Genomic DNA, 22,103 nt, shown 5'->3' on the forward strand with positions numbered 1-22,103 from the left:
TGTATCTCCCTGGTGACCTACTGGTGGATGTACTGACATGTATCTCCCCTGGTGACCTACTGGTGGATGTACTGACATGTATCTCCCCTGGTGACCTACTGGTGGATGTACTGACATGTATCTCCCCTGGTGACCTACTGGTGGATGTACTGACATGCATCTCCCCTGGTGACCTACTGGTGGATGTACTGACATGTATCTCCCCTGGTGACCTACTGGTGGATGTACTGACATGTATCTCCCCTGGCGACCTACTGGTGGATGTACTGACATGTATCTTCCCTGGCGACCTACTGGTGGATGTACTGACATGCATCTCCCCTGGTCACCTACTGGTTGTGTGGATGAACTGACATGTATCTCCCCTGGTGACCTACTGGTGGATGTACTGACATGTATCTCCCCTGGTGACCTACTGGTGGATGTACTGACATGCATCTCCCCTGGTCACCTACTGGTTGGGTGGATGTACTGACATCCATCTCCCCTGGTCACCTACTGGTTGTGTGGATGTACTGACATGTATCTCCCCTGGTGACCTACTGGTGGATGTACTGACATGCATCTCCCCTGGTGACCTACTGGTGGATGTACTGACATGTATCTCCCCTGGTGACCTACTGGTGGATGTACTGACATGTATCTCCCCTGGTGACCTACTGGTGGATGTACTGACATGCATCTCCCCTGGTGACCTACTGGTGGATGTACTGACATGTATCTCCCCTGGTGACCTACTGGTGGATGTACTGACATGTATCTCCCCTGGTGACCTACTGGTGGATGTACTGACATGTATCTCCCCTGGTGACCTACTAGTTGATGTACTGACATGTATCTCCCCTGGTGACCTACTGGTGGATGTACTGACATGTATCTCCCCTGGCGACCTACTGGTGGATGTACTGACATGTATCTCCCCTGGCGACCTACTGGTTGATGTACTGACATGTATCTCCCCTGGCGACCTACTGGTGGATGTACTGACATGTATCTCCCCTGGCGACCTACTGGTGGATGTACTGACATGTATCTCCCCTGGTGACCTACTGGTTGTGTGGATGTACTGACATGTATCTCCCCTGGTGACCTACTGGTGAATGTACTGACATGTATCTCCCCTGGCGACCTACTGGTGGATGTACTGACATGTATCTCCCCTGGCGACCTACTGGTGGATGTACTGACATGTATCTCCCCTGGCGACCTACTGGTGGATGTACTGACATGTATCTCCCCTGGCGACCTACTGGTGGATGTACTGACATGCATCTCCCCTGGCGACCTACTGGTGGATGTACTGACATGCATCTCCCCTGGCGACCTACTGGTGGATGTACTGACATGTATCTCCCCTGGCGACCTACTGGTGGATGTACTGACATGCATCTCCCCTGGTGACCTACTGGTGGATGTACTGACATGTATCTCCCCTGGTGACCTACTGGTGGATGTACTGACATGTATCTCCCTGGTGACCTACTGGTGGATGTACTGACATGTATCTCCCTGGCGACCTACTGGTGGATGTACTGACATGTATCTCCCCTGGCGACCTACTGGTGGATGTACTGACATGTATCTCCCCTGGCGACCTACTGGTGGATGTACTGACATGTATCTCCCCTGGCGACCTACTGGTGGATGTACTGACATGTATCTCCCCTGGCGACCTACTGGTGGATGTACTGACATGTATCTCCCCTGGCGACCTACTGGTGGATGTACTGACATGTATCTCCCCTGGTGACCTACTGGTGGATGTACTGACATGTATCTCCCCTGGCGACCTACTGGTGGATGTACTGACATGTATCTCCCCTGGTGACCTACTGGTGGATGTACTGACATGCATCTCCCCTGGTGACCTACTGGTGGATGTACTGACATGTATCTCCCCTGGTGACCTACTGGTTGTGTGGATGTACTGACATGTATCTCCCCTGGTGACCTACTAGTGGATGTACTGACATGTATCTCCCCTGGTGACCTACTGGTGGATGTACTGACATGTATCTCCCCTGGTGACCTACTGGTGGATGTACTGACATGTATCTCCCCTGGTGACCTACTGGTTGTGTACTGACATGTATCTCCCCTGGTGACCTACTGGTGGATGTACTGACATGCATCTCCCCTGGTGACCTACTGGTGGATGTACTGACATGTATCTCCCCTGGTGACCTACTGGTTGTGTGGATGTACTGACATGTATCTCCCCTGGTGACCTACTAGTGGATGTACTGACATGTATCTCCCCTGGTGACCTACTGGTGGATGTACTGACATGTATCTCCCCTGGTGACCTACTGGTGGATGTACTGACATGTATCTCCCCTGGTGACCTACTGGTTGTGTACTGACATGTATCTCCCCTGGTGACCTACTGGTGGATGTACTGACATGTATCTCCCCTGGTGACCTACTGGTGGATGTACTGACATGTATCTCCCCTGGTGACCTACTGGTTGTGTACTGACATGTATCTCCCCTGGTGACCTACTGGTGGATGTACTGACATGTATCTCCCCTGGTGACCTACTGGTTGTGTACTGACATGTATCTCCCCTGGTGACCTACTGGTGGATGTACTGACATGTATCTCCCCTGGTGACCTACTGGTTGTGTACTGACATGTATCTCCCCTGGTGACCTACTGGTGGATGTACTGACATGTATCTCCCCTGGTGACCTACTGGTTGTGTACTGACATGTATCTCCCCTGGTGACCTACTGGTGGATGTACTGACATGTATCTCCCCTGGTGACCTACTGGTGGATGTACTGACATGTATCTCCCCTGGTGACCTACTGGTTGTGTACTGACATGTATCTGATAATTGTAAAGTCTTTTGTCTGCAATGTATAATCCTTTATATGTCGGACCCTGTAAAGCCTAGCTGTCGCAATTTATGTCGGATAATGGGGATTCTAATGAATTGACTCCAATAACAGTACAGTGTAGTTGACTCCAATAACAGCACAGTGTAGTTGACTCCAATAACAGTACAGTGTAGTTGACTCCAATAACAGCACAGTGTAGTTGACTCCAATAACAGCACAGTGTAATTGACTCCAATAACAGCACAGTGTAGTTGACTCCAGTAACAGCACAGTGTAGTTGACTCCAGTAACAGCACAGTGTAGTTGACTCCAGTAACAGCACAGTGTAGTTGACTCCAGTAACAGCACAGTGTAGTTGACTCCAGTAACAGCACAGTGTAGTTGACTCCAATAACAGCAGTGTAGTTGACTCCAATAACAGCACAGTGTAGTTGACTCCAATAACAGCACAGTGTAGTTGACTCCAATAACAGCACAGTGTAGTTGACTCCAATAACAGCACAGTGTAGTTGACTCCAATAACAGTAGTGTAGTTGACTCCAATAACAGCACAGTGTAGTTGACTCCAATAACAGCACAGTGTAGTTGACTCCAATAACAGTACAGTGTAGTTGACTCCAATAACAGCACAGTGTAGTTGAGTCCAATAACAGTACAGTGTAGTTGACTCCAATAACAGCACAGTGTAGTTGACTCCAATAACAGCAGTGTAGTTGACTCCAATAACAGTAGTGTAGTTGACTCCAATAACAGCACAGTGTAGTTGACTCCAATAACAGCACAGTGTAGTTGACTCCAATAACAGTACAGTGTAGTTGACTCCAATAACAGCACAGTGTAGTTGACTCCAATAACAGCACAGTGTAGTTGACTCCAATAACAGCACAGTGTAGTTGACTCCAATAACAGCACAGTGTAGTTGACTCCAATAACAGCACAGTGTAGTTGACTCCAATAACAGCACAGTGTAGTTGACTCCAATAACAGTACAGTGTAGTTGACTCCAATAACAGCACAGTGTAGTTGACTCCAATAACAGTACAGTGTAGTTGACTCCAATAACAGCACAGTGTAGTTGACTCCAATAACAGCACAGTGTAGTTGACTCCAATAACAGCACAGTGTAGTTGACTCCAATAACAGCACAGTGTAGTTGATTCCAATAACAGTAGTGTAGTTGACTCCAATAACAGTAGTGTAGTTGACTCCAATAACAGTAGTGTAGTTGACTCCAATAACAGCAGTGTAGTTGACTCCAATAACAGCAGTGTAGTTGACTCCAATAACAGCAGTGTAGTTGACTCCAATAACAGCACAGTGTAGTTGACTCCAATAACAGTAGTGTAGTTGACTCCAATAACAGTAGTGTAGTTGACTCCAATAACAGCAGTGTAGTTGACTCCAATAACAGTAGTGTAGTTGACTCCAATAACAGTACAGTGTAGTTGACTCCAATAACAGTACAGTGTAGTTGACTCCAATAACAGTACAGTGTAGTTGACTCCAATAACAGTAGTGTAGTTGACTTACTTAAGGATCATGTTCATGGTCTCGTTACGGTCTTTACCCTGGAATGGTAACGTCCCAGTCAGCATTTCAAACTATACAGAGAGGAGAGACAGACATTAGGCCGGGGTTACAGGTACAGGTAGAGACATTAGGCTGGGGTTACAGGTACAGGTAGAGACATTAGGCTGGGGTTACAGGTACAGGTAGAGACATTAGGCCGGGGTTATAGGTACAGGTAGAGACATTAGGCCGGGGTTACAGGTACAGGTAGAGACATTAGGCTGGGGTTACAGGTACAGGTAGAGACATTAGGCTGGGGTTACAGGTACAGGTAGAGACATTAGGCCGGGGTTATAGGTACAGGTAGAGACATTAGGCTGGGGTTACAGGTACAGGTAGAGACATTAGGCTGGGGTTACAGGTACAGGTAGAGACATTAGGCTGGGGTTACAGGTACAGGTAGAGACATTAGGTACAGGTAGAGACGGGGTTATAGGTACAGGTAGAGACATTAGGCCGGGGTTATAGGTACAGGTAGAGACATTAGGCAGGGGTTATAGGTACAGGTAGAGACATTAGGCCGGGGGTTATAGGTACAGGTAGAGACATTAGGCCGGGGTTATAGGTACAGGTAGAGACATTAGGCCGGGGTTATAGGTACAGGTAGAGACATTAGACGGGGTTATAGGTACAGGTAGAGACATTAGGCCGGGGTTATAGGTACAGGTAGAGACATTAGGCCGGGGTTATAGGTACAGGTAGAGACATTAGGATCGGGGTTATAGGTACAGGTAGAGACATTAGGCTGGGGTTATAGGTACAGGTAGAGACATTAGGCTGGGGTTATAGGTACAGGTAGAGACATTAGGCCGGGGTTACAGGTACAGGTAGAGACATTAGGCCGGGGTTACAGGTACAGGTAGAGACATTAGGCTGGGGTTACAGGTACAGGTAGAGACATTACAGGTAGAGACATTAGGCCGGGGTTATAGGTACAGGTAGAGACATTAGGCCGGGGTTATAGGTACAGGTAGAGACATTAGGCTGGGGTTATAGGTACAGGTAGAGACATTAGGCTGGGGTTATAGGTACAGGTAGAGACATTAGGCCGGGGTTACAGGTACAGGTAGAGACATTAGGCCGGGTTACAGGTACAGGTAGAGACATTAGGCGGGGTTATAGGTACAGGTAGAGACATTAGGCTGGGGTTACAGGTACAGGTAGAGACATTAGGCCGGGGTTACAGGTACAGGTAGAGACATTAGGCCGGGGTTACAGGTACAGGTAGAGACATTAGGCCGGGGTTACAGGTACAGGTAGAGACATTAGGCCGGGGTTACAGGTACAGGTAGAGACATTAGGCCGGGGTTACAGGTACAGGTAGAGACATTAGGCCGGGGTTACAGGTACAGGTAGAGACATTAGGCCGGGGTTACAGGTACAGGTAGAGACATTAGGCTGGGGTTATAGGTACAGGTAGAGACATTAGGCTGGGGTTATAGGTACAGGTAGAGACATTAGGCTGGGGTTATAGGTACAGGTAGAGACATTAGGCTGGGGTTATAGGTACAGGTAGAGACATTAGGCTGGGGTTATAGGTACAGGTAGAGACATTAGGCTGGGGTTATAGGTACAGGTAGAGACATTAGGCTGGGGTTATAGGTACAGGTAGAGACATTAGGCTGGGGTTATAGGTACAGGTAGAGACATTAGGCTGGGGTTATAGGTACAGGTAGAGACATTAGGCTGGGGTTATAGGTACAGGTAGAGACATTAGGCTGGGGTTATAGGTACAGGTAGAGACATTAGGCTGGGGTTATAGGTACAGGTAGAGACATTAGGCTGGGGTTATAGGTACAGGTAGAGACATTAGGCTGGGGTTATAGGTACAGGTAGAGACATTAGGCCGGGGTTATAGGTACAGGTAGAGACATTAGGCCGGGGTTATAGGTACAGGTAGAGACATTAGGCCGGGGTTATAGGTACAGGTAGAGACATTAGGCCGGGGTTATAGGTACAGGTAGAGACATTAGGCCGGGGTTACAGGTACCGGTAGAGACATTAGGCTGGGGTTATAGGTACAGGTAGAGACATTAGGCCGGGGTTACAGGTACAGGTAGAGACATTAGGCCGGGGTTATAGGTACAGGTAGAGACATTAGGCCGGGGTTATAGGTACAGGTAGAGACATTAGGCTGGGGTTATAGGTACAGGTAGAGACATTAGGCCGGGGTTACAGGTTATGTAGAGGTGTGGGTGTGTTTACCATGAGCACTCCTAGACTCCACCAGTCAGCACTCTGTGTGTGTCCTCTTCTGTTGACGACCTCCGGAGCCATGTACTCCACCGTTCCACAGAATGAATAGGCCTTCTTATCAACATCCACGGACTCCTTACTCAACCCAAAGTCTGAAATGCACAACCACCTCTTTATTTAAGCTCAAACATAAACACACAACATCATCTCCTGAAGCACACAGCCCACAGACAGAGAGCAGGTCATACCTGTTAACTTGATGTGTCCAGCTTCATCTAACAAAATGCTGAAAACAAAGAACCACATTAGTAGGTATAGTAGAGAAACACACATACCTCCTGACAGTAACAACACCCCTAACCCATCACAACACCCCTAACCCATCACATCACCCCTAACCCACCACATTAGTAGGTATAGTAGAGAAACACACATACCTCCTGACAGTAACAACACCCCTAACCCATCACAACACCCCTAACCCATCACATCACCCCTAACCCACCACATTAGTAGGTATAGTAGAGAAACACACATACCTCCTGACAGTAACAACACCCCTAACCCATCACAACACCCTAACCCATCACATCACCCCTAACCCATCACATCACCCCTAACCCATCACATTAGTAGGTATAGTAGAGAAACACACATACCTCCTGACAGTAACATCACCCCTAACATCACCTCTAACCCATCACATCACCCCTAACCCATCACCACTAACCCACCACATTAGTAGGTATAGTAGAGAAACACACATACCTCCTGACAGTAACAACACCCCTAACCCATCACATCACCCCTAACCCATCACATCACCCCTAACCCATCACATTAGTAGGTATAGTAGAGAAACACACATACCTCCTGACAGTAACAACACCCCTAACCCATCACAACACCCCTAACCCATCACATTAGTAGGTATAGTAGAGAAACACACATACCTCCTGACAGTAACAACACCCCTAACCCATCACAACACCCCTAACCCATCACATCACCCCTAACCCATCACATCACCCCTAACCCATCACATTAGTAGGTATAGTAGAGAAACACACATACCTCCTGACAGTAACAACACCCTAACCCATCACAACACCCCTAACCCATCACATCACCCCTAACCCATCACATCACCCCTAACCCATCACATTAGTAGGTATAGTAGAGAAACACACATACCTCCTGACAGTAACATCACCCCTAACATCACCTCTAACCCATCACATCACCCCTAACCCATCACCACTAACCCACCACATTAGTAGGTATAGTAGAGAAACACACATACCTCCTGACAGTAACAACACCCCTAACCCATCACATCACCCCTAACCCATCACATTAGTAGGTATAGTAGAGAAACACACATACCTCCTGACAGTAACAACACCCTAACCCATCACATCACCCCTAACCCATCACCACTAACCCATCACATTAGTAGGTATAGTAGAGAAACACACATACCTCCTGACAGTAACAACACCCCTAACCCATCACAACACCCCCTAACCCATCACATCACCCCTAACCCATCACATCACCCCTAACCCATCACATTAGTAGGTATAGTAGAGAAACACACATACCTCCTGACAGTAACAACACCCCTAACCCATCACAACACCCCTAACCCATCACATCACCCCTAACCCATCACATCACCCCTAACCCATCACATTAGTAGGTATAGTAGAGAAACACACATACCTCCTGACAGTAACATCACCCCTAACATCACCTCTAACCCATCACATCACCCCTAACCCATCACCACTAACCCACCACATTAGTAGGTATAGTAGAGAAACACACATACCTCCTGACAGTAACATCACCCCTAACCCATCACATGACCCCTAACCCATCACCCCTAACCCATCACATCACCTCTAACCCATCACATGACCCCTAACCCATCACCCCTAACCCATCACATTAGTAGGTATAGTAGAGAAACACACATACCTCCTGACAGTAACAACACCCCTAACCCATCACCCATCACATCACCCCTAACCCATCACATCACCCCTAACCCATCACATTAGTAGGTATAGTAGAGAAACACACATACCTCCTGACAGTAACATCACCCCTAACCCATCACCTCTAACCCATCACATCACCCCTAACCCATCACCCCTAACCCACCACATTAGTAGGTATAGTAGAGAAACACACATACCTCCTGACAGTAACATCACCCCTAACCCATCACATCACCCCTAACCCATCACATCACCCCTAACCCATCACATTAGTAGGTATAGTAGAGAAACACACATACCTCCTGACAGTAACAACACCCCTAACCCATCACCCATCACATCACCCCTAACCCATCACATCACCCCTAACCCATCACATTAGTAGGTATATTAGAGAAACACACATACCTCCTGACAGTAACATCACCCCTAACCCATCACATCACCCCTAACCCATCACATCACCCCTAACCCATCACATCACCCCTAACCCATCATATTAGTAGGTATAGTAGAGAAACACACATACCTCCTGACAGTAACAACACCCCTAACCCATCACATCACCCCTAACCCATCACAGTAACAACATCACCATCAACAACAGGACAATGTGTCTTCTAAAGTAAATAGCAGCACCCAGAATACTCTAACCCATCACAACACCCAAAATACCCTAACCCATCACAACACCCAAAATACCCTAACCCATCACAACACCCAAAATACCCTAACCCATCACAACACACAACGCCCCTAACCCAACACAACGCCCCTAACCCATCACAACGCCCCTAACCCATCACAACGCCCTAACCCATCACAACGCCCTAACCCATCACAACGCCCTAACCCAACACATCACGCCCTAACCCAACACAACGCCCTAACCCATCACAACGCCCTAACCCATCACAACGCCCTAACCCATCACAACGCCCTAACCCATCACAACACCCCCTAACCCATCACAACACCCCTAACCCATCACAACACCCCTAACCCATCACAACACCCTAACAACACCCCTAACCCAACCCAACACAACACCCCTAACCCATCACAACGCCCCTAACCCATCACAACGCCCCTAACCCATCACAACACCCAAAATGCCCCTAACCCATCACAACACCCAAAATACCCCTAACCCATCACAACACCCCTAACCCATCACAACACCCAAAATACCCTAACCCATCACAACACCCCTAACCCATCACAACACCCCTAACCCATCACAACACCCGAAATACCCCTAACCCATCACAACACCCAAAATACCCCTAACCCATCACAACACCCCTAACCCATCACAACACCCAAAATACCCTAACCCATCACAACACCCCTAACCCATCACAACACCCCTAACCCATCACAACACCCGAAATACCCCTAACCCATCACAACACCCAAAATACCCTAACCCATCACAACACCCCAAACACCACAACCCATCACAAGTAACACCCCAAACCAACCAAACCCATCACTAGCAACACCCCAACCTATCACAACATCCCTAACCCAACACCCCGAACCCATCACTAGCAACACCCAAAATACACTAACCCATCACAACACCCAAAACACACTAACCCAACACAATACCCCTAACCCAACACAACAACCCTAACCCAACACAACACCCTAACCCAACACAACACCCTAACCCAACACAACACCCTAACCCATCACAACACCCCTAACCCATCACAACACCCCTAACCCAACACCCCTAACCCATCACCCAAAATACCCTACCCCATCACAACACCCCTAACCCAACACCCCTAACCCCTAACCCATCACAACACCCAGAATACCCTAACCCATCACAACACCCAGAATACCCTAACCCATCACAACACCCAGAATACCCTAACCCATCACAACACCCAAAATACCCTAACCCATCACACGACAACCCATCACAACACCCAAAATACCCCTAACCCACCACAACACCCAAAATACCCCTAACCCATCACAACACCCAGAATACCCTAACCCATCACAACACCCAAAATACCCTAACCCATCACAACACCCAAAATACCCTAACCCATCACAACACCCAGAATACCCTAACCCATCACACGACAACCCATCACAATACCCAAAATACCCCTAACCCATCACAACACCCCAAACACCACAACCCATCACAAGTAACACCCCAAACCAACCAAACCCATCACTAGCAACACCCCAACCTATCACAACACCCCTAACCAACCGAACCCATCACAACACCCCTAACCAACCGAACCCATCACAACACCCCAAACACCACAACAACACCCAAAATACCCTAACCCATCACAACACCCAAAATACCCTAACCCATCACAACACCCAAAATACCCTAACCCATCACCCCTAACCCATCACAACACCCCTAACCCAACACCCCTAACCCATCACAACGCCCTAACCCATCACAACGCCCCTAACCCATCACAACACCCCTAACCTATCACAATACCCCTAACCCATCACAACACCCCTAACCCATCACAACGCCCCTAACCATCACAACGCCCCTAACCCATCACAACACCCAAAATACCCCCTAACCCATCACAACACCCCTAACCCATCACAACACCCAAAATACCCTAACCCATCACAACACCCCTAACCCATCACAACACCCGAAATACCCCTAACCCATCACAACACCCAAAATACCCTAACCCATCACAACACCCCAAACACCACAACCCATCACAAGTAACACCCCAAACCAACCAAACCCATCACTAGCAACACCCCAACCTATCACAACATCCCTAACCGACCCGAACCCACCCCTAAAACAACACCCCAACCCAACACCCCTAACCCCTAACAACACCCAGAATACCCTAACCCATCACCCAAAATACCCTAACCCATCACAACACCCAGAATACCCTAACCCATCACAACACCCAGAATACCCTAACCCATCACAACACCCAAAATACCCTAACCCATCACAACACCCAGAATACCCTAACCCATCACACGACAACCCATCACAACACCCAAAATACCCCTAACCCATCACAACACCCAATATACCCCTAACCCATCACAACACCCAATATACCCCTAACCCATCACAACACCCCTAACCCAACACAACACCCAAAATACCCAAACCCATCACCCAAAATACCCTAACCGTAACCCATCACCCAAAATACCCTAACCCATCACAACGCCCAAAATACCCCTAACCCATCACAATACCCAAAATACCCCTAACCCATCACAACACCCCAAACACCACAACCCATCACAAGTAACACCCCAAACCAACCAAACCCATCACTAGCAACACCCCAACCTATCACAACACCCCTAACCAACCGAACCCATCACAACACCCCTAACCAACCGAACCCATCACAACACCCCAAACACCACAACACCCAAAATACCCCTAACCCATCACAACACCCTAACCCATCACAATACCAAAATACCCTAACCCATCACAACACCCAAAATACCCCTAACAACACCCAAAATACCCTAACCCATCACAACACCCCAAACACCACAACCCATCACAAGTAACACCCCAAACCAACCAAACCCATCACTAGCAACACCCCAACCTATCACAACATCCCTAACCGACCCGAACCCATCACTAGCAACACCCAAAATACACTAACCCATCACAACACCCAAAACACACTAACCCAACACAACACCCCTAACCCAACACAACACCCCTAACCCAACACAACACCCCTAACCCATCACAACACCCAAAATACCCTAACCCATCACAACACCCCTAACCCAACACCCCTAACCCATCACAACACCCAGAATACCCTAACCCATTACCCAAAATACCCTAACCCATCACAACACCCAGAAAACCCTAACCCATCACAACACCCAGAATACCCTAACCCATCACAACACCCAAAATATCCTAACCCATCACAACACCCAGAATACCCTAACCCATCACACGACAACCCATCACAACACCCAAAATACCCCTAACCCATCACAACACCCAATATACCTCTAACCCATCACAACACCCAATATACCCCTAACCCATCACAACACCCCTAACCCAACACAACACCCAAAATACCCAAACCCATCACCCAAAATACCCTAACCTTAACCCATCACCCAAAATACCCTAACCCATCACAACGCCCAAAATACCCCTAACCCATCACAACACCCCAAACACCACAACCCATCACAAGTAACACCCCAAACCAACCAAACCCATCACTAGCAACACCCCAACCTATCACAACACCCCTAACCAACCGAACCCATCACAACACCCCTAACCAACCGAACCCATCACAACACCCCAAACACCACAACCCATCACAACACCCAAAATACCCCTAACAACACCCAATATACCCCTAACCCATCACAACACCCAATATACCCCTAACCCAACACAACACCCAAAATACCCAAACCCATCACCCAAAATACCCTAACCTTAACCCATCACCCAAAATACCCTAACCTTAACCCATCACCCAAAATACCCTAACCCATCACAACGCCCAAAATACCCCTAACCCATCACAACACCCCAAACACCACAACCCATCACAAGTAACACCCCAAACCAACCAAACCCATCACTAGCAACACCCCAACCCATCACAACACCCCTAACCAACCAAACTCATCACAACACCCCTAACCAACCGAACCCATCACAACACCCCAAACACCACAACCCATCACAACACCCAAAATACCCCTAACACCCAAAATACCCTAACCCATCACAACACCCAAAATACCCCTAACCTATCACAACACCCAAAATACCCCTAACCCATCACAACACCCAAAATACCCTAACCCATCACAACACCCAAAATACCCTAACCCATCACAACACCCAAAATACCCTAACCCATCACAACACCCCTAACCCAACACCCCTAACCCATCACAACACCCAAAATACCCCTAACCCGTCACAACATCTAAAATACCCCTAACCAATCACAACACCCAAAATACCCCTAACCCATCACAACACCCAAAATACCCTAACCCATCAGAACACCCAAAATACCCTAACCCACCACAAGTAACACCCCAAACCAACCAAACCCATCACTAGCAACACCCCAACCTATCACAACACCCCTAACCAACCGAACCCATCATAACACCCAAAATACACTAACCCATCACAACACCCAAAATACCCTAACCCATCACAACACCCCTAACCCAACACCCCTAACCCCTAACCCATCACAACACCCAAAATACCCCTAACCCATCACAACACCCAAAATACGACAACCCATCACAACACCCAAAATACCCCCTAACCCATCACAACACCCAATATACCCCTAACAACACCCAATATACCCCTAACCCATCACAACACCCAAAATACCCAAACCCATCACCCAAAATACCCTAACCCATCACCCAAAATACCCTAACCCATCACAACGCCCAAAATACCCCTAACCCATCACAACACCCAAAATACCCCTAACCCATCACAACACCCAAAATACCATGTAGGGGTTTAAATCACTAGAGTTAGAGGCAGAAAGACTAGGAGGGTTATGGTACATACTTCTCTGGTTTGAGGTCTCTGTAAACTATGCCCAGATGGTGCAGGTGGTCGAGGGCCAGAGCCAGCTCTGCTAGGTAGAATTTGACATCTTCCTCTGTAAACATAACCTAGTGAGAACTGGACACATTTACTGTCTGGCCTCGGAGGGAAGAGTCATAGGCAACACATTAGAATGTCACATTCCTAAATACAGTTAGAGCTACACAAAACAATATCATTTACATTATATAAATAATACTATTTACACATTTAAATACAGCCATATTCTTTATAGCATTATACACTGTGGCCAGTTTATTAGGTACACCACCCCCGTTCATGATAATGGTTAGCTCCTACAGACAGTGAGTCATGTGGCTTGTTATATAAAGCAGGCATCAAGCCATTCAATAACTGTTCGACTGAACGTTAGAATGGGAAAAACGAGTGACCTAAGCGACTCTGAGCCGGTCTCCTGGCCTTTTTACACACACAACAGTGCCTAGGGTTTACCCGAGAACGGAGCGACAAACACAAAACGCCTAGCCAACGGCAGTCCTGTGGGCGAAAACAGCCCGTTGATGAGAGGCCAAAGGAGAATGAAAAGAATCGTGCTAACAGGCAAATAACGGTGCGGTACAACAGCGGAACAGCATCGCGGAACTCGTTGGTGCTTATCACAGATGGGATATTGCACCAGGATCCAGACGACCACGCCGGGTTCCAGACGACCACGCCGGGTTCCAGACGACCACGCCGGGATCCAGACGACCACGCCGGGATCCAGACGACCACGCCGGGATCCAGACGACCACGCCGGGATCCAGACGACCACGCCGGGATCCAGACGACCACACCGGGATCCAGACGACCACGCCGGGTTCCACTCTTATAGTTGGCAAGTGATCACCAATACTGGACAATTGAGGAATGGAAAAACATTGCCTGGTGCGATGAATACCGGTTCCTGTTGCATCATGCTGGATTTGGCGTAAGCAGTCCATGGCCCCAACTTGCCTGGTGTCAACGGTACAGGCTGGTGGGGGTGGTGTAATGGCGTGGGGAATGTTGTCCTGGCACACGCTAGCAATGTTTGAACGCCACATCTTGTAGAATCCATGCCCCAAAGAATTCTGACTGCTCTGCAAGCAAAAGGGGATCCTACCCAGTAGTAGACGGGTGTATCTAATAAACTGGCCATTGACTGTACATTTAAATGCAGTCAAAAGCAAAGTGAATAACCCACATCTTGGGAAATTATTTCTAATGGACTATAGCAGTAGAAAGGTGTCTCACCTCTTTGGATAAGCGCGTGAAGACGTCTCCTCCCCTGAGAAAGTCCAGGATTAAATAGAGCTTCCCTTCGGTCTGGAAGGCTGAGAGACAAGAAGCGTTAGACACCTCTATAGTCAGAACAATGACAGAGTGACTAACAGTAGTGCAACTTGACTATGGAGGGGAGAGAGGGTAGAGGTGAAGGGTCAGGGGTGAAAGATCAGACTAACCGTAGTGCAACTTGACTATGAAGGGGAGAGAGGGTAGAGGTGAAGGGTCAGGGGTGAAAGATTAGACTAACCGTAGTGCAACTTGACTATGAAGGGGTGATTGACCTCCACTAAAATGTCTCGCTCCATCTTGGTACGAACTCTGTCCCTGACTGGACAGACAAATAGAGAGAGACAGATACAGGGTGACACACCGAGGCACAGGGCGACAGACGCACCGAGGCACAGGGCGACAGACGCACATGAGATTCCAGACAAACAGGGCCATTAGTTTCTACAATATGATATGAGTCTATAAAGCATTGAAGTGAGCATAGTGTCAGAGAGATCATCTGAGAGAACATGCATGATGATAAATGGACTGTTACCTTTCAACGAAGCCTTCTTGAGGACTTTCATTGCATATAACTGACCCGCGTCTGGACCCGTGACCTTCCGAACCAGAAAAACCTTTCCAAAGGAACCCTGTCCCAGGACCTTAAGCAGCTCAAACTGCCTCGGGTCAGCCTTCTCACAGCCCTCCTTCACATGGTGGGTGATATGGATCTCTGAATATGACGTAACCTCGTCCTACACACACACACACACACACACACACACACACAGTTAGTACTGCATGCACACACAAAATATATACGCACATACAACCCCTTATTCAAGTAGGTCACCAGGAACATCTGCCCTACAATCGACGGTCAAGCCATCCACCCTCTCCAACTATGGAGTCAACTTTGACCCTTCTCTGTCCTGTGATGCCCATATAAACCGTATCCACTATCGCTCTCCCAGCCAGATGCAGAGAAACACACCTAAATGTTTTCCCGGATTGACTACAGCTCTGTTCAGGGGCAAATCACTTCAGAGGCTCCCGAGTGGCGCAGCAGTCTAACACACTTCATCCCAGTGCAAGAGGAGTCACTACCGCCCCTGGTTCGAATCCGGGCTGTATCACATCCGCCCGTGATTGGGAGTCCCATAAGGTGGTGCACAACTGGCCCAGTGCAGTCTGGGTTTGGCCTGGGTAGGCCGTCATTGTAGATAAGAATTTGCTCTTTACTGACTTGACGAGTTAAATAAAAAGTTCAATAAAAATAAAACACATTCTCCAGAATAGTGCAGCCTGACCAGGACCAAGACGTCCTCCCACATCACCCCCATCCTCCCACATCACCCCCATCCTCCCACATCCCACAGGTACACATCCTCCCCCATCACCCCCATCCTCCTCACATCCCCCAGGGACACTATCACCTACTATCCTCTACCCACTATCCCAGGGACACACCCCCATCCTCTACCTGGACCTCCAGTCAACTAGTGGACCAGAATCACTCCTCATATCTCTACCAGGTACAATATCCTCTACTATGGCCCTTGCCAGGTACAGATTCTCTACTAACATCTGAGAGTCACACAATTAATCTGAACCTTTAAAGGGACATTTCTAAATACCATTTTCTTACCAGGTACTAATCTGGAAAGTGATTTTAGCACTATCTCTACTTCTAAATGTATTCTGTTTTTATTTTATCTTTTTACCAGGTACACTATCCTCTTTAACATATACACATCCTCTACCAGGTACACTATCCCCTACCAGGTACACTATCCTCTACCAGGTACACTATCCTCTACCAGGTACACTATCCTACCAGGTACTATCCTCTACCAGGTACACTATCCTCTACCAGGAACACTATCCTCTACCAGGAACACTATCCTCTACTATACTACTCTCTACCAGGTACACTATCCTCTACTATCTACCAGGTACACTATCCTCTACCAGGTACACTATCCTCTACTATCCTCTACCAGGTACCAGGAACACTACACTATCCTCTACCAGGAACACTATCCCCACTATCCTCTACCAGGAACACTATCCTCTACCAGGAACACTATCCTCTACCAGGTACACTATCCTCTACTATCCTCTACCAGGTACACTATCCTCTACTATCCTCTACCTAGGAACACTACACTATCCTCTACTATCCTATCTACCAGGAACACTATCCTCTATCCCTACCAGAACACACTATCCTCTACCAGGAACACTATCCTCTCCTACACTACCAGGTACACTACTATCCTCTCCACTATCCTCTACTATCCTCTACCAGGTACACTATCCTCTACTCTACCAGGTACACTATCCTCTACTATCCTCTACCAGGTACACTATCCTCTATCCCTCTACCAGGTACACTATCCTCTACTATCCTCTACCAGGTACACTATCCCCTACTATCCTCTACCAGGTACACTATCCTCTACCTCTACCAGGAACACTATCCTCTACCAGGGACACTATCCTCTACCAGGTATCCTCTACCAGGAACACTATCCTCTACTATCCTCTACCAGGTACACTATCCTCTACCAGGTACACTATCCTCTACTATCCTCTACCAGGGAACACTATCCTACACTATCCTCTACCAGGAACACTACTACTATCCTCTACCAGGAACACTATCCTCTACCAGGTCTACCACACTATCCTCTACTATCCTCTACCTCTACCAGGAACACTACACTATCCTCTACCAGGTACACTATCCTCTACTATCCTCTACCAGGTACACTATCCTCTACTATCCTCTACCAGGAACACTACCAGGTACACTATCCTACTATCCCAGGTACACTATCCTCTACCAGGTACACTATCCTCTACCAGGTACACTATCCTCTACCAGGTACACTATCCTCTACCAGGTACACTATCCTCTACCTACACTATCCTCTACCAGGTACACTATCCTCTACTATCCTCTACCAGGAACACTATCCTCTACCAGGAACACATCCTATCCTCTACTATCCTCTACCAGGTACACTATCCTCTACCAGGAACACTATCCTCTACCAGGAACACTATCCTCTACCAGGTACACTATCCTCTATATCCTCTACCAGGTACACTATCCTCTACCAGGTACACTATCCTCTACCAGGTACACTATCCCTACTATCCTCTACCAGGTACACTATCTCTACCTATCCCTCTACCACACTATCCTCTACCAGGTACACTATCCCTCTATCCTCTACCAGGTACACTATCCTCTACCATCACTATCCTCTACCAGGTACACTATCCTCTACTATCCTCTACCAGGTACACTATCCTCTACCAGGTACACTATCCTCTACTATCTACCAGGAACACACTATCCTCTACCAGGTACACTATCCTCTACCAGGTACACTATCCTCTACTATCCTCTACCAGGAACACTATCCTCTACCAGGAACACTATCCTCTACCAGGTACACTATCCTCTACCAGGAACACTATCCCTCTACTATCCTCTACCAGGAACACTAACACTATCCTCTACCAGGTACACTATCCTCTACCAGGTACACTATCCTCTACCAGGTACACTATCCCTCTACTATCCTCTACCAGGAACACTATCCTCTACCAGGTACACTACTACTATCCTCTACCTCTATCCTCTACCAGGAACACTATCCTCTACTATCCTCTACCAGGTACACTATCCTCTACTATCCTCACAGGGACACTATCCCCTACTGTCTCTACCTCTACCAGGTACACTATCCCCTACTATCCTCTACCAGGAACACTATCCTCTACCAGGTACACTATCCTCTACCAGGAACACTATCCTCTACCAGGGACACTATCCTCTACCAGGTACACTATCCTCTACCAGGGACACTATCCTCTACCAGGTACACTATCCCTCTACCTCTACCATCCTCTACCAGGAACACTATCCTCTACCAGGAACACTATCCTCTACCAGGAACACTAGGAACACTATCCTCTACCAGGTACACTATCCTCTACCAGGAACACTATCCCCTACTATCCTCTACCAGGTATCCTCTACCAGGTACACTATCCTCTACCAGGTACACTACACTATCCCTCTACCAGGAACACTATCCTCTACTAGGAACACTATCCTCTACCAGGTACACTATCCTCTACTATCCTCTACCAGGTACAACACTATCCTCTACCAGGAACACTATCCTCTACCTACTATCCTCTACCAGGTACACTATCCTCTACCAGGAACACTATCCTCTACCAGGAACACCTCTACCAGGACACTATCCCTATCCTCTACCAGGTACACTATCCTCTACCAGGAACACTATCCTCTACCAGGTACTACTATACCCTCTACCAGGTACACTATCCTCTACCAGGTACACTATCCTCTACCAGGTACACTATCCTCTACTATCCTCTACCAGGTACACTATCCTCTACCAGGAACAACACTATCCTCTACCAGGTACTACCAGGTACACTATCCTCTACTATCCTCTACCAGGAACACTACTATCCTCTACCAGGTACACTATCCTACTATCCTCTACCAGGAACACTATCCTCTACTATCCTCTACCAGGTACACTATCTCTACTATACCAGGAACTATCCTCTACCTCTACCAGGTACACTATCCTCTACCAGGAACACTATCCTCTACCAGGAACACTATCCTCTACTATCCTCTACCAGGTACACTATCCCTCTACTATCCTCTACCAGGTACACTATCCTCTACCAGGTACACTATCCTCTACTATCCTCTACCAGGTACACTATCCTCTACCAGGTACACTCTCTACCAGGAACACTATCCTCTACCAGGAACACTATCCTCTACCAGGAACACTATCCTCTACCTATCCTCTACTATACACTATCCTCTACTATCCTCTACCAGGACACTACACTAGGTACACTATCCTCTACCAGGACTACACTATCCTCTACCAGGAACACTATCCTCTACCAGGTCTACCAGGTACACTATCCTCTACCACACTATCCTATCTACCAGGAACACTACTACTATCCTCTACCAGGAACACTATCCTCTACCAGGAACACTATCCTCTACCAGGAACACTATCCCAGGTACACTATCCTCTACTACTACACTATCCTCTACCAGGAACACTATCCTCTACCAGGTACAACACTATCCTCTACCAGGAACACTATCCCCTACTATCCTCTACCAGGTCTACCAGGAACACTATCTATCTACTCTACCAGGAACACTATCCTCTACCAGGAACACTATCCTCTACCAGGAACACTACCAGGAACACTATCCCTCTACCAGGAACACTACTACTATCCTCTACCAGGAACACTATCCTCTACCAGGAACACTATCCTCTACCAGGTACACTATCCTCTACCAGGTACACTATCCTCTACCAGGTACACTATCCTCTACCAGGGACACTATCCTCTACAGGAACACTATCCTCTACCAGGTACACTATCCTCTACTATCCTCTACCAGGTACACTATCCTCTACCAGGTACACTATCCTCTACTATCCTCTACCAGGACACTATCCCTCTACCACACTATCCTCTACCAGGAACACTATCCTCTACTATCCTCTACCAGGAACACTATCCTCTCCAGGAACACTATCCTCTACCAGGTACACTATCCTCTACCAGGAACACTATCCTCTACTATCCTCTACCAGGTACACTATCCTCTACCAGGTACACTATCCCTACTATCCTCTACCAGGTACACTATCCTCTACTATCCTCTACCAGGAACACTATCCTCTACCAGGTACACTATCCTCTACCAGGAACACTATCCTCTACCAGGTACACTATCCTCTACCAGGTACACTATCCTCTACCTACTATCCTCTACCAGGTACACTATCCTCTACCAGGTACACTATCCTCTACTATCCTCTACCAGGAACACTATCCTCTACTATCCTCTACCAGGGACACTATCCTCTACCAGGAACACTATCCTCTACCAGGTACACTCAGGAACACACTATCCTCTACTATCCTCTACCAGGTACACTAACACTATCCTCTACCAGGTACACTATCCTCTACCAGGAACACTATCCTCTACTATCCTCTACCAGGTACACTATCCTCTACTATCCTCTACCAGGTACACTATCCTCTACTATCCTCTACCAGGGACACTATCCTCTACCAGGAACACTATCCTCTACTATCCTCTACCAGGTACACTATACACTCTACTATCCTCTACCAGGGACACTATCCTCTACCAGGAACACTATCCTCTACTATCCTCTACCAGGGACACTATCCTCTACCAGGAACACTATCCTCTACTATCCTCTACCAGGAACACTATCCTCTACCAGGTACACTATCCTCTACCAGGTACACTATCCTCTACTATCCTCTACCAGGTACACTACCAGGTCACTATCCTCTACCAGGAACACTATCCTCTACCAGGTACACTATCCTCTACCAGGTACACTATCCTCTACTATCCTCTACCAGGAACACTATCCTCTACCACTTCTACCAGGTACACTATCCTCTACCAGGTACACACTATCCTCTACCAGGAACAC

At 47.7% G+C, this 22,103-nt stretch overlaps 1 protein-coding gene across 1 annotated transcript in view; it reads right to left on the minus strand.

The window, feature by feature from the left end:
* The window catches only part of rps6kal (ribosomal protein S6 kinase a, like), a 92,760-nt gene that overhangs the window by 49,384 nt on the left and 21,273 nt on the right, over nucleotides 1-22,103 (minus strand). The window contains exons 3-9 of the mRNA XM_065020018.1: nucleotides 16,076-16,277; nucleotides 15,779-15,859; nucleotides 15,499-15,578; nucleotides 14,224-14,330; nucleotides 6,858-6,895; nucleotides 6,619-6,761; nucleotides 4,375-4,445 (exon numbers count right to left, since the gene is read on the minus strand). Of these exons, the coding sequence (XP_064876090.1) occupies nucleotides 4,375-4,445; nucleotides 6,619-6,761; nucleotides 6,858-6,895; nucleotides 14,224-14,330; nucleotides 15,499-15,578; nucleotides 15,779-15,859; nucleotides 16,076-16,277 (722 nt within the window). The remainder of the gene's footprint in view (nucleotides 1-4,374; nucleotides 4,446-6,618; nucleotides 6,762-6,857; nucleotides 6,896-14,223; nucleotides 14,331-15,498; nucleotides 15,579-15,778; nucleotides 15,860-16,075; nucleotides 16,278-22,103) is intronic.

Source organism: Oncorhynchus nerka, linkage group LG6 (assembly GCF_034236695.1).
Source record: "Oncorhynchus nerka isolate Pitt River linkage group LG6, Oner_Uvic_2.0, whole genome shotgun sequence".
NCBI lineage: Eukaryota > Metazoa > Chordata > Actinopteri > Salmoniformes > Salmonidae > Oncorhynchus > Oncorhynchus nerka.